This window comes from Chiloscyllium plagiosum, unplaced genomic scaffold, assembly GCF_037043375.1.
Source record: "Chiloscyllium plagiosum isolate Xiang-an unplaced genomic scaffold, Cpla_swu_hap1 HiC_scaffold_31, whole genome shotgun sequence".
NCBI classification, from domain to species: domain Eukaryota; kingdom Metazoa; phylum Chordata; class Chondrichthyes; order Orectolobiformes; family Hemiscylliidae; genus Chiloscyllium; species Chiloscyllium plagiosum.
Genome location: NW_028270169.1, coordinates 64539386 through 64553129, shown reverse-complemented (window position 1 = coordinate 64553129; position 13744 = coordinate 64539386). Strand labels below are relative to the sequence as shown.

Here is a 13744-nt window from a genome sequence, read left to right as displayed (position 1 = left end):
CTTTGCTTATTACTGACAATGTGACTGAAGCATTAACCCATAACTAACAACGGTGGTCAGGGGTTACCTTACAGCACCAGGGACCCGGGTTCAAGTCCAACATCAGGCAACTGTTTGTTTAGAGTTTGCATGTTCTTCTCATGTCTGCATGGGTTTCCTTCCACACCTTCCATGGTGTCCAGGGCAATTTCGATTAGTCAAGGGAGATGCAGGATTACAAGGATAGGGTAGGAAGGTGCATCTTGGATGCTGTTTGGAGAGTCAGTGTGGATTCAATGGACTGAATGGCTTGTTTCCACACTATAGTGATTCTATGATTAATGAACTCCCATTCTTCTGAAGAAACGCTAACATACAATTTGCCTTCCAAATTGCATGTTGTTCCTCCATGCTAGATTTCAGTGACTCATGAACAAGGAGACTCTTGGATATCAACATTTCCCAATGTCTTATTTAAATAATGCTCTACACTTCAATGTTTCCTACCAAACTGGATGGTACATTTTTGTACATTATACTTCATCAGCCAAGCTCTTGTACGCTCGTTCAGGCTGCCTAAGTCCTCTTGATGTCACTTTTGCATCTTCCTCACAACTCACATTTCCGCCTGGTTTGTCATCACAAATCTGTAAATACTATATTTTGGACTTCAGGTCATTAAGAGATTGTAGGCAGCTGAGGCCAAGCACTGCTCCATTTATTGTAGGTGTACTTGACAAATTGGTAGAGGCCTTAAGGAGAACAGGTAACTATCATTTACCTCACATGCCTTAACACTCACACTGCTCGGTTGCACAATAAGTTCAAGCTTCATGGGCCACTGGACTCGAAATGGTAACTCTGCTTTCTCTCCACAGGTGCAGCCAGACTTGCAGAGTTTCTCCAGCAGTTTCTGTTTTTTTGTTTCAGATTTTCAGCATCTACAGTTCATCCCTTTTGTTTTAGCAACAAAATAATGCCTGGCAATATACGATTATCCATGAAATATTTAACATCAGTTCTATATACACCTTTCAGCTGGCCACTGATTAAATCATGGTTGCATGGTGAAAGGTTAAAAAAATGTGAAACATTTTTATCTGAAAAGGAACTATATCCTTCTAAATTTATCTCTGATCTTTCTGCATTCATTCATGTATTTATGATCCATAGGAATTGCAAACATTATTCTATTGATCATGGAAACAGACAATCGGAGCAGGAATAAACCATTTGGCCCTTCCAAGCTGTTATGCATGGTGATTCAGTGTGATCTTGAACATCCAACTCAATAACATGATTCTGCTTTTTCTCCACATACTCTTTGGTCCTTTGAGTACCAAGTGGATATCCCGTTTCTTCTTGAAATCATACAATGTTCCGATCCTGACTGTTTTCTGTAATAGTAAATTCCATAGGCTCACCGATCTGAGTGAAGAAATTTCTCCTCAGCTCAATCCTAAATGGTTTATCCCATGTTTTTGGATTGTGACATCTATTTCTGGACTCACCTGTCATCAGGAATACCCATCCTGCATTTACCCTCTTAAAGTGACAGCACCGTCACATTAGTGTCTGAAAGAGCTATTATTACACAAGGCACACCCTATTTAAACTAACTGACTGCAACATCTGAACTAAAAAGCACCAACGCTCACTGCCTTTGAATCCAATAATCTTCAACCCAATCTGGAATTAGAACTCTTGATCTTGACAGCATCCCCCAATTTGTTATGGACCAGATCAAACCCCCTCAAAATACATTAAGATGATAGCCTAGAGCCTAACATTTTCTTATTTTAAAGGTGTGTATTCACTATAAGGAGAAGTTGGACAAATTTGGATGTTTTGCATTGGTGTTGGAAGCTGAGGGGCAACCTGATAAAACTATATAAAATTATGAGAGGCATCGATAGGGTGGAAGACAGTCTTATTCCCAGGGTGGAAGTGTCAAATACTAGGGGGCATGGTTTTAAGGTGAGGGGGAATGTTTAAAGGAGATGTATGAGACAAGTCTTTTTTTACACACGGGGTGGTTGGTGCCGAGAACACACTGCCAATGGAGGAGGTGGACCACATACGATAGGAATGTTTAAGAGCTATTTAGACAAACATGAACAGGCAGGGAACTGAGGAAGGGTCACCGGATTCGAAATATTAACTCTGATTTCTCTACACAAACACTGCCAAACCTGCTAAGCTTTTCCAGCTACTTCTGTTTTTGGCCAGATCTTGTCTTATTAAAATCAGCCTTCCCCCAATTCAAAACATTTATTTCCAGTCCATCATTATCTTAAATCTTACTGTCATGGCTTAACTTTACAGTCTATTTATTGTAAATTGGAGACTGTAAAACATTCTTCATAGCTGCTCACCATTCACTTTCTTCCCCATTGTTCTTGCCCCGAACCACGACTATATAAAGCTCTTGCATCTGAAATTGCACCATTTAGCCCTCAAACCTCATTGGTTTATCCCTGAGTCTCACTGTTTTCTTCCCTTGTTTACTCTCTGCTTATCCTCAAAATCTTACTGCTTTGTCCTCTGAATTCTTGCTCAAGGAGACAAAGTGAGAGAGAAATTTAAAGTAACAATCATGAGTGGCTTAGAGAATTCCATACAGTTGAGAGGAAGGGAGGGTATTCAACAGAGAAAGAGACCCAAAAATGAAAACAACATATTTGAGAGTGAGAAAGGTATTCAAGGGAGAAAAAGAACATAGAGTAAAGAGAATTATTTAACGATGTAGAGAGACAAAGGAAGTGAGGAACGTGTATGGGAGAAAAACAACTGGAGGGCAGAAGGAAATATAGGAGAATGATCAAGAAAAAGTACATAAGAAATATGAACAGGGTAAGCAGGCTGTGCCATGTCCTGGTTCATAATTCAGCAAGCAAGCTGTAGAGGCTGAGTCATTAAGTACATTCAAGGCTGAGATAGGGTTTTAATCAGTAAGGGAATCAAGAGTTATGTGGAAAATGCAGAAAAGTGGAGCTGAGGATTATTAGATCAGTTGTGATCTCTCTGAATAGCAGAGCGGACTTGATGGGCTGAATGGCTATTTCTGCTCCTACAAGTTACGTCTTGTGGATGTTTGACAGAAATAGCATATCTATTTTTCAGTCTGGTCAGTATCAGACCCAGTGATTCCAACTCTTATTGGAAACATTGAGGCCATGCAAAAAGTCAGTGACTTCTCATCAGAAATGGGAAAAGTTTGAAGCAGCATTGATTTTGAGCAAGGGGTGGACAGGACAAGGATAAATGAAAGGTCTGTGATCGGATGGAAAATTGAATGATGAACACATTAGTCTGCCAGGGCCGAAAGGAATGGTGATGTTGGCAGGAAAAGGAACAAGGAAACTAAAGGCTACAGGTTAGCTAGTCGGACAGAGCATGATGAAACAAGTAAAGACAAGGAAGCAAGTTGATGGAACTGAGTTTACATCCTGACATTGTGGATTCATTGTTGAGTCCAGAAAGCTGTAAAATGAGGGACTGTCCGTCCAGTCTATGTCAATTTTCATGAGAACAGGAGAGCAGGTCAAGGACAGAAATGTCACAATGAGATGGAAGATTAAAATGACAGTGGAAACTCAGTGTTGTGCTTGCACACAGAGTGGTGGCTTGCCACAAAGCAAGCACTCAATCTGTGTTTCGACTGTGTGATTTGAGAAGACCACATGATGAGCAGTGAATATAATAGACTCGATTGAAAGGAGTACCGCGGAATCACTGCTTCATCTACAAGGAGTGTCTGTGGCCTCCTGTGTTGAGAAGAGAGTGACTGCAAGTGCAGGTGTTCAGGATTCAAAGATGAAAGAAAACAAAAGAGAGAGAGGTGTCTGTTTTGGTGCTACATCGATGACTGTATCGGCGCTACCTCGTGCTCCCACGAGGAGGTTGAACAGTTCATCCACTTCACCAACACCTTCCACCCCGACCTCAAATTCACCTGGACAGTCTCAGATTCCTCCCTCCCCTTCCTCGACCTTTCTATTTCTATCTCAGGCGACCGAATCAACACGGACATCTACTACAAACCGACCGACTCCCACAGCTACCTGGACTACACCTCCTCCCATCCTGCCCCCTGTAAAAACGCCATCCCATTCTCCCAATTCCTTCGACTCCGCCGCATCTGCTCCCAGGAGGACCAGTTCCAAAAACACCCAGATGGCCTCCTTCTTCAAGGACCGCAATTTCCCCCCCGACGTGGTCGATGATGCCCTCCACCGCATCTCTTCCACTTCCCGCTCCTCCGCCCTTGAACCCCGCCCCTCCAACCGCCACCAGGACAGGACCCCACTGGTCCTCACCTACCACCCCACTAACCTCCATGTACAGCGCATCATCCGCCGCCATTTCCGCCACCTCCAAACGGACCCCACCACCAAGGATATATTTCCCTCCCCTCCCCTATCAGCATTCCGTAAAGACCATTCCCTCCGTGACTCCCTCGTCAGATCCACACCCCCCACCAACCCAACCTCCACTCCCGGCACCTTCCCCTGCAACCGCAGGAGGTGCAAGACTTGCGCCCACACCTCCCCCCTCACCTCCCTCCAAGGCCCCAAAGGAAACTTCCATATCCGCCACAGATTCACCTGCACCTCCACACACATCATCTATTGCATCCTCTGCACCCGATATGGCCTCCTCTATATTGGGGAGACAGGCCGGCTACTTGCGGAGCGTTTCAGAGAACACCTCTGGGACACCAGGACCAACCAACCCAACCACCCTGTAGCTCAACATTTCAATTCCCCCTCCCACTCCACCAAGGATATGCAGGTCTTTGGACTCCTCCATCGTCAGACCACAACAAAACGACGGTTGGAGGAAGAACGCCTCATCTTCCGGCTAGGAACCCTCCAACCACAAGGGATGAACTCGGATTTCACCAGTTTCCTCATTTCCCCTCCCCCCACCCTGTCTCAGTCAAATCCATCGAATTCAGCACCGCCTTCCTAACCTGAGATCTTCTTCCCGACCTATCCGCCCCCACCCCAGTCTGACCTATCACCCTCACCTTGACCTCTTTCCACCTATCACATTTCCGACGCCCCTCCCCCAAGTCCCTCCTCCCTACCTTTTATCTTAGCCTGCTGGACAAACTTTCCCCATTCCTGAAGAAGGGCTTATGCCCGAAACGTCGATTCTCCTGTTCCCTGGATGCTGCCTGACCTGCTGCGCTTTTCCAGCAACACATTTCCAGCCTTGGTGCTGTCAAGACTGGTGTCAGGAAACTGGGGTTACTTTGGATCCCAATGGGAGATGAAATTATCTGGTGACTAGGACATAAACATTGAGCATGGACCCATAATCAAATGGATACCACTTGCACGGGTTTTACTACAATCTTTGAGGCAGATCAAAATATGACTGGTGTATAACAGAATAAAATAAATGGGCCTTGATATAAAATTCAGCGGGAGCACAGAGGGAAGAGCACATAGTGAGGCATGCTGTTGTTGTCAAGCCTGTGCTGTTCTAATGTGTTCTTTTGTTTTTGTAATGAATAGATTTCCCACCTTCTGGTCGTGAAACCTGAGAATCGATTCACAGCAGATCAAGCCCTAGCACACCCTTTCTTCCAGCAATATGTGGTCGAGGAAGTCCGCCATTTCAGCCCTTTCAGAAAGTTTAAGGTAAAAGTCTAAGATAACACCAGACAGTGGACACTACAGCAGCACCAAGATCCAGCATCACTGCAGCTAGATTGTAACCAATTGGCTTTGATTGACACAGATTGGAACCCTGAACATTAATAACCTCAGAGTTCTATCAACAGTCACAAAGGGAAATCTCCACCAAAAGGGATAGTCCACTTACCCTCGATACTGCCTCAGAATTATCCGTTGTTTTGCAGCCAAGTGAGCTTATTAATGTTGATATTTTTGATCAGCTTTTTCATGATGTTATTACATATCTCTGAAACAAGTGGGATGTGAAGCTGGGCCTTCTGGCACAGAAGTAGGAATACTGCCACAGTGTACATTGATCACTGTTGTGGTGTTGAACATATGGAGACAATGTATGCAGAACCTACGAGCTCCCACAAACATCAATGAGATAAATGCTCAAGAAGTCATTTTAGAGGATGTTTCTTGAGAAGTTGCTTTTGAGTCAAAGATCTAGAACACAGAAAATGCCCCTTGACCCTGTCGGGTTAGCGCCGGTCAAAAGCAACCACCTAACTATTCTAATCCCATTTGCCAGCATTTGGCTCATAGGCTTGTATGTCTTGCATATCTAAATACAGCTTCAATGTTCTGAGGGTTTCTGCTTTCACCATCCTTACAGGCAGTGAGTTCCAGATTCCCATCACCTTCTTGGGGACAGGTTTTACTTCACATCTCCTCTAAACCTTCTGCTTCTTACCTTTTAAATCTACATCTTCTGGTTATTGATCCTTCCATCAAGAGGAAAATGTCCTTCCTGTCTATCTCTGTCCCTCATAAATGTATACATCACAATCAAGTCCCTTCTCAATCCCCTCTGCCCTCAGGAAAACAACTCCTGTCTGTCCAATCTTCCTTATAACTGAAACTATCCAACCCAAGCAGCATCCAGGTAAATCTCCCTCTGCACCAACTCCAATGTTAATGCATCCCTCCACAATGTGAATTCCAAAACTGCATACGATACTTCAGCTGTGACCTAACCAACATTTTATAAAGCTGCAGCATATAACCTCCCTGATCTTTTAGATTAGATTAGATTCCCTACAGTGGAAACAGGCCCTTTGGCCCAACCAGTCCACACCAACCCGCCGAAGAGCAACACACCCAGACCCATTTCCCTCTGACTACTACACCTAACACTACGGGCAATTTAGTATGGTCAATTCACCTGACCTGCACATCTTTGGATTGAGGGAGGAAACTGGAGCACCCGGAGGAAACCCACGTAGACACAGGGAGAATGTGCAAACTCCACACAGACAGTCGTCCAAGGCTGGAATCGAACATGGGACCTTGGTGCTGTGAGGCAGCAGTGCTAATCACTGAGCCATTGTGCCACCCTTACTTTTATTCTATGCCTCAGCCAATAAAGGAAAATATCCCATATGCCTTCTAAATCACACCAATATCCCTCTGATCCTCAGTGCTCCCGAAGGTCCTACTGTTCATCATGTATTTCCTTTCCTTATTTATCCTGCCCAAGTGCATCACCTCACATTTATCTGGATTAAATTCCATTTGGTGCTGTTTAGTACACTTGACCAGCCCATCTATATCCTCTGCATTTAAAGTTAAAAATGACACAACACCAGGTTATAGTCCAGCAAGTTTATTTGGAAGCACTAGCTTTTGGCGCACTGCTCCTTCATCAAGTGGTTGTGGTCCACCATCAACTATACTCCTCTGCTTTCTGCCACTCAGCCAATTGTGGATCCAATTACCAAATTTCCTTTGTTCCCATGGGCTCTACCTTTGTTGTCAGTCTCCCATGTGGAACTTTATCAAAAGCCTTGCTGAAGTCCAAATCAACTACATCAAAAACATTGCCCCCATCTCTCAGCTGGTCACCTTTTCAAAAAAGGATCATGGGACTCAGAAGCAGGAATAGGCTAATTCACAATTCAAATCTGCTCTACCATTAACCTCTACCATGGTTAATCTGGATGTGGTATCCACTTTGCTTCCATCTCTGCATCCATTCTATAACAAACAGCTCCCTTCTCTATCAAAAATCTATCAATGTCAGCCTTGAATATACTCAATAGAATGCTTCCTTTTGTGGGGCATCCTAGGATGAGAGGTCATAGTCGTAGGATAAGGGGCAGCAAATTTAAAACAGAGTTGAGAGACTACTTCTCCCAAAGAGTTGTGAATCTGTGGGATTCGCTAACTCAAAGTGTGGTGGATGCTGGGACAGTGAGTACATTTAAGGATGAGGTAGACAGATTTTTAGTTGGTAATGGGTTGAAGGGTTTTGGGGAGAAGTCAGGAAAATGGCAGTCAGATGCTTATCAGTCATGATCAGTTGGCAGAGCATACTCGATGGGCCAAATGGCATAATTCTGCTCCTATATCTTATGAACTTATGAACAATGGCCCAATCACCATTACTTCCTTTTTTTAATAAATATTTTTATTTAGAAGACTTTTTTTACACAAATATAAAATAACTTCAGAATAACCGAAAACAAACTACTACTCTACTCCACAAACAATTTCGAAGAAAAAAGTACTCTCCTCAAACTACAGTTCAATAAATAACTAAATCAAAACAGAAAAAATTAAACCGAGCTGAACCAAGGCAAATTAAATTAAATTACTTTGTTACAACACTCAGCGCAATCCCACCAATGCTCCCCATCACTGGGAGCATCAGTAGGCATACCTGTATTTGTTTAGAATTCTTCCTCGCAGGCGTCCCCGGGCTGCCAGACACAGTCCTCATGCCTACACAAAGGCCCTAACTGATATAGCTGGTAAGTCGGCATCTATATGGTTCAGAAAGGGCCACCATGTCCTATAAAAATGTTCCATTTTCTGTTGCACCATAATTGTAAGGAAGTCCAGAGGGATGTGCTCCATAACCATTAATGTAGTCTTTTTCAGTATAAAGTCCCTAATCTGAAAGTAATGAAAGAGGTCCCTCCTAGATAGCTCATATTTCTAGTTCAACTGCTCAAAATACATCATGACCTCTTTTCTGAGGAAGACAATTCCACAAACAGCCTTCCGAAAGAAGAGCTATCAATACGGTCACCAATAAGAGCAGCTTTGCTCTATATCTACCTAGGAGTAAAAGATTAAATTAGTCAGACCTGAAAATACATTTCACCTACTCATGATAATGCAGGCAAATTTGCCAGGTCCTCAGTGAATACACACAGATCTACCTCTATCCTTTCAAAGCAAAAGTGTGTTTTGGATGATTAGGAATTATGTAACAATCATCACTGACTGACTGTGGTATAGCATGCACCGAGGTTTTTAGAGGCTGTTCTGCACATCGGGTTGGAGAGGTTTTGCTCATCCTAGACAGTATGGAGTTCATTGAGTAACAAGTTAAACAAGAGGTATTGAAAATCTCTTGCTCAAATGTCAACAACAATTTTCATTACAAGGGAAACCTTTATTTGATGTTTGTTGGCGGATCACTCAGTGTAATTAAAGTAAGTGGGGCAATCAGGAACATTCTGCAAAATGCAACAAAACCTGCATTTGTGCCACGTATGTCTGGTGTACCATAAGTTGTGATGGAAAATCAGTTTCCTAATTGGAATGCTTTTTGCAAGCTTGTACCTTTTGAATTAATTGTAGCTGTCTTCATCCCTTGTCCTTGCCTTAAGTGACAAAAGCGTTAGAAATTCCTCTTTATTTGTTATGTCCTTAAAAACCATGCACACAAAAATAATTAAGTGGGCTGTGTTAGTCATGTTGATGGATATGTCGAATTTGCAGTGAGAGGCATTCACAGTGCTTAGGACCTGCTGTAGTTATTCCTGAAGAAGGGCTTATGCCCGAAACGTCGATTCTCCTGTTCCTTGGATGCTGCCTGACCTGCTGCGCTTTTCCAGCAACACATTTTCAGCAACACATTTTCAGCACCTGCTGTAGTTACTAAAGATGCCAGCAGGAAAAGAATCCACTTATGTTGCTGTAGTGGAAACGCCAAGTGACATGCTCTGAATTACCATCATTATTTCTTTGGTCTTTGAGTGTTTGAGTAGAATCAGTGGTCACTGTCATTGCTTCTTTAATTATTTTGCCATCTGTGAGCAGTTTCTTGGATTGTGCTCGATGACGACCAACACACAATGAAGCTTGAGTTCCAGCCCTTCCCTTTTGCACTGGTTTAAGAAAAAAATACGCAAACTTTCAAAACAACCTTCAGCTCATCAAGTTTCCGTGACTGAAACATGCTGTTCAGGGAATGTATCCTTGAATCTATTGTGCACCATTGTGTGGGGTCATTCCAGATTATCCTTTTTGCTTATCATATATTTTGGTGACATATAAGGCAAACGCTGTGATCTTTTCCAGTTGTGAATAGAAATTAATTTTCCTATTCCATCTGGATGTTGTACATATTTGGCTTATTTTAGACACTGCAGATCATCATTGTTGCTTCACCTTGTAGTTCATGATGTCCCTCAGCTGCTGGTCTCGTTGCAGGTCAACCTGTGCCTCTGGAAGATCTGGAAGGCTGCTACTGCTTTCAAATGTGGAGGCACCTGAGGGCAATCTTTGATCTGTGTTTTCAGGGCCCCGGGTCGCTTTGGATTGCTTTGATATTGGACTTAGGGTGCACTAGTGTTCTTTGTCATTTTTCTTTATTCTGCGCACACCTGTTAACAAGCAGCTGGGAAATCTGCAGAGAATGGGCAGAGGAGTCAGTCAAGCTGAGCTACTGTTGCAGAGAGCCTGCATGGTCATGATGGGCTAAATAGCCTCCTATGTTTCTAGTGCTGAAATGTACCAGCTTCACGCATCTATTCCAAGTATATTGCTTATTTATTTGTGTGCATTGCCATCACAAAATGTACTTTACCTTGCAATGAGAATCCATTTGAACCAAGCTTAGTTCAGTGGCTCAGTGGTTAGCAGTGCTGCCTCACAACATCAGGGACTCGGGTTCAATTCCAGCCTCAGATGGTGCTCTGTGTGGAGTTTGCACATTTTCCCTGTGACTGTGTGGGTTTCCTCCAGGTGCTCCAGTTTTCTGCCACAGTCCAAAGATGTGCAGGTTAGTTGGATGAGCTGTGGGAAATACAGGGATAGGGTAGGGGGGTGGGATGCTCATTGGAGAGTCGGTATGGACTTGTAGGGCAGAATGGCCTGATTCCATACTGCAGGGTTTCTATGGTTCTACGTAAACTGAAACAAGCTGGCAAAACATGTTTAGAGCTGAACGTTTCTCTAGCTGCAGGGTTTCTGGAAGCAAAGGTCAGGCAGCAGTGTGGATGCGGCAATGGAGAATGGATGGGCAGTGAGATCAACTATTAAGAGACTCTGCGATCGATTGGGCTGCATTTACAATTCTCTGTAATTTCTTGCAGTATTGAGCAGAGCAGTTGTCATATCACATTTGTGCATTTGAGACCAAGTGTAGAGGATCAGCTTTAGTTATGTTTCGCCTATTCAGATATTGATACAAACTCTTCATATCTGTTTCTAGTTATTGTGAGTGAGCTTTCTCACATTTTCCACTATCTCCCCTTTCATTTTCAGGAATCATTTTGCTAGTTGCTGAGAAAACAAGTAGGCAGCGAGGTGGAAACTGCAGACTGTAGGAATTATGAAGATAGCACTAATAAAGGGAAAAATAGGCAGAGAGCAGGTGAGCGCAAAAGAACTGGTGGTTTGAAATGCATCTACTTTAATGCAAGGAGTATAGTGTGTAAGGCAGATGAACTTAGGGCATGGATTGGTGCCTGGGAGTATGACATTATTGCCATCACAGAGACTTGGTTGAAGGAAGGGCATGATGATTGGCAACTAAATGTTCCAGGATATAGACATTTCAGACAGGACAGGGAGGGAAGTAAAAGAGAGGGTGGAGTTGCATTGCTGGTCAGGGATAATATCACGGCTGTGCTAAAGGAGGACACTATGGAGGGCTTGCGTAGTGAGGCATTATGGGTGGAGCTGAGAAATAAGAAGGATGCAGTTACATTGTTGGGGCTGTATTACAGACCTCCCAACAGTGAGCGTAAGATAGAAGAACAAGTAGTTAAAAAGATTAAGGAAAGATGTAGAGGCAATAGAGTAGTGGTGATGGGAGATTTTAATTTTCCCAACATTGACTGGGATACGCTTAGTGTCAGAGGTCTGGATGGGGTAGAATTTATAAGAAGCGTCCAGGAGAGTTTTCTAGAGCAGTATGTCAAAAGTCCGATGAGGGAAGGGGCCATATTGGACCTGGTGTTGGGGAACGAGCCAGGACAGGTGGTAGAAGTTGCAGTGGGGGATTTCTTTGGGAACAGTGACCACAATTCTGTAAGTTTTACAATACTTGTAGGTAAAGATGAGAGTGGTCCTAAGGGAAGGTTACTAAACTGGGCCAAGGCCAATTATATCAAAATTAGGCAGGAGCTGAGAAATGTGGATTGGACACAGCTATTTGAAGGGAAGTCCATCTTTGAGATGTGGGAGGCTTTCAAAGATAGGTTAAAGATAGTGCAGGATAGGCATGTCCCATTGAAGGCAATGGATAGGAAGGGCAAGATTCGTAAACCATGGATGACAGGAGAAATTGTACGACTAGCCAAGAGGAAAAGGGAAATGTACATAAGGTCCAGGCAGCTAAGAACAGAACGGGCCCTGGAGGAATATGGAAGAGTAGGACAAGTCTTAAAAGAGGGAATCAAGCGGGCTAAAAGGGGTCATGAAATAGCTTTAGCGAGCAGAATTAAGGAGAATCTCAAAGCATTTTATTCTTAAAAAATAAGCAAGCAGGTAACGAGAGAAAGGATTGGTCCACTAAAAGATAATGAAGGAAGGCTGTGTGCCAAACCTGAGAGAATGGGTGAGATTCTGAATGATTACTTTGCATCAGTGTTCACTGAGGAGAGGAACATGATGAATCTTGAGATTAGAGATAGAAGTTTGATTAGTCTGGATCACATTGGCGTAAATAGGGAAGATGTGTTGGGTAGGCTAGAGGTTATTAAGGTGGACAAATCCCCAGGACCAGATGGGATCTATCCCAGGTTGCTGAGGGAGGCGAGAGAGGAAATAGCTAGGGCCCTGACAGATATCTTTGTGGCATCCTTAAATACAGGGAGGACTGGAGGGTTGCTCATGTTGTCCCCCTGTACAAGAAGGGTAGTAGGGATATTCCAGGTAACTACAGACCAGTGAGCCTGATGTCAGTGGTAGGGAAGTTGCTGGAGAGGGTACTGAGAGATAGGATCTATTTATATTTGGAAAGGAATGAGCTTATCAGTGATAAGCAACATGGTTTGTGCGGGGGAGATCATGCCTTACCAACTTCATAGAGTTCTTCAAGGAAGTGACCAAGTTGTTAGATGAAGGAATGGCTATTGATGTCATATACATGGACTTTAGTAAGGCGTTTGATAAAATTCCCCATGGTAAACTAATAGAGAAAGTGAAGTCACATGGTGTGCAGGGTGTTCTAGCTAGGTGGATAAAGAATTGGTTGAGCAACAGGAGACAGAGAGTAGTAGTTGAAGGGAGTTTCTCGAAATGGAGAAAGGTGACCAGTGGTGTTCCACAGAGATCAGTGTTGGGGCCACTGTGATATATATTTCTGATCTAGAAGAGGGAACTGTTGGTATCATCAAGTTTGCAGATGACACAAAGATTGGTGGAGTGGCAGAAAGCATAAGGGACTGTCAGAGAATACAGGAGGATATACTTAGACTGGAGAGTTGGGCGGAAAAGTGGCAGATGGCTTTCAATCCAGAAAAATGTGAGGTGATGCATTTAGGCAAGTCTAATTCTAGGGATAATTATACAATGAATGGAAGAGCCTTGGGAAAAGTTGATGAGCAGAGAGATCTGGGAGTGCAGGTCCATTGCACCCTGAACGTTGCTGCACAGGTGGATAGAGTGGTCAAGAAGGCATATAGTATGCTCGCCTTCATCAGACAGGGTATCGAGTATAAGAGCTGGCAGATCATGATAAAATTGTACAAGACATTGGTTAGAATACTGTGTACAGTTCTGGGCGCCACATTACCAAAAGGATGTGGATGCTTTGGAGAGGGTGCAGAGAAGGTTTATGAGGATGTTGCCTGGTATGGAAGGTGCTAGCTATGAAGGGAGGTTGAGGTTTA

The 13744-nt window shown here is 43.5% G+C and overlaps 1 protein-coding gene across 4 annotated transcripts in view; it reads left to right on the top strand.

Annotated features, from left to right (window-relative positions):
* Positions 1-13744, top strand: part of LOC122564238 (phosphorylase b kinase gamma catalytic chain, skeletal muscle/heart isoform-like) — a 160993-nt gene that overhangs the window by 109318 nt on the left and 37931 nt on the right. For all 4 annotated transcript variants that reach the window (XM_087977588.1, XM_087977585.1, XM_087977587.1 and 1 more), the window contains one exon: positions 5505-5630. In XM_087977588.1, the coding sequence (XP_087833714.1) occupies positions 5505-5630 (126 nt within the window). The remainder of the gene's footprint in view (positions 1-5504; positions 5631-13744) is intronic.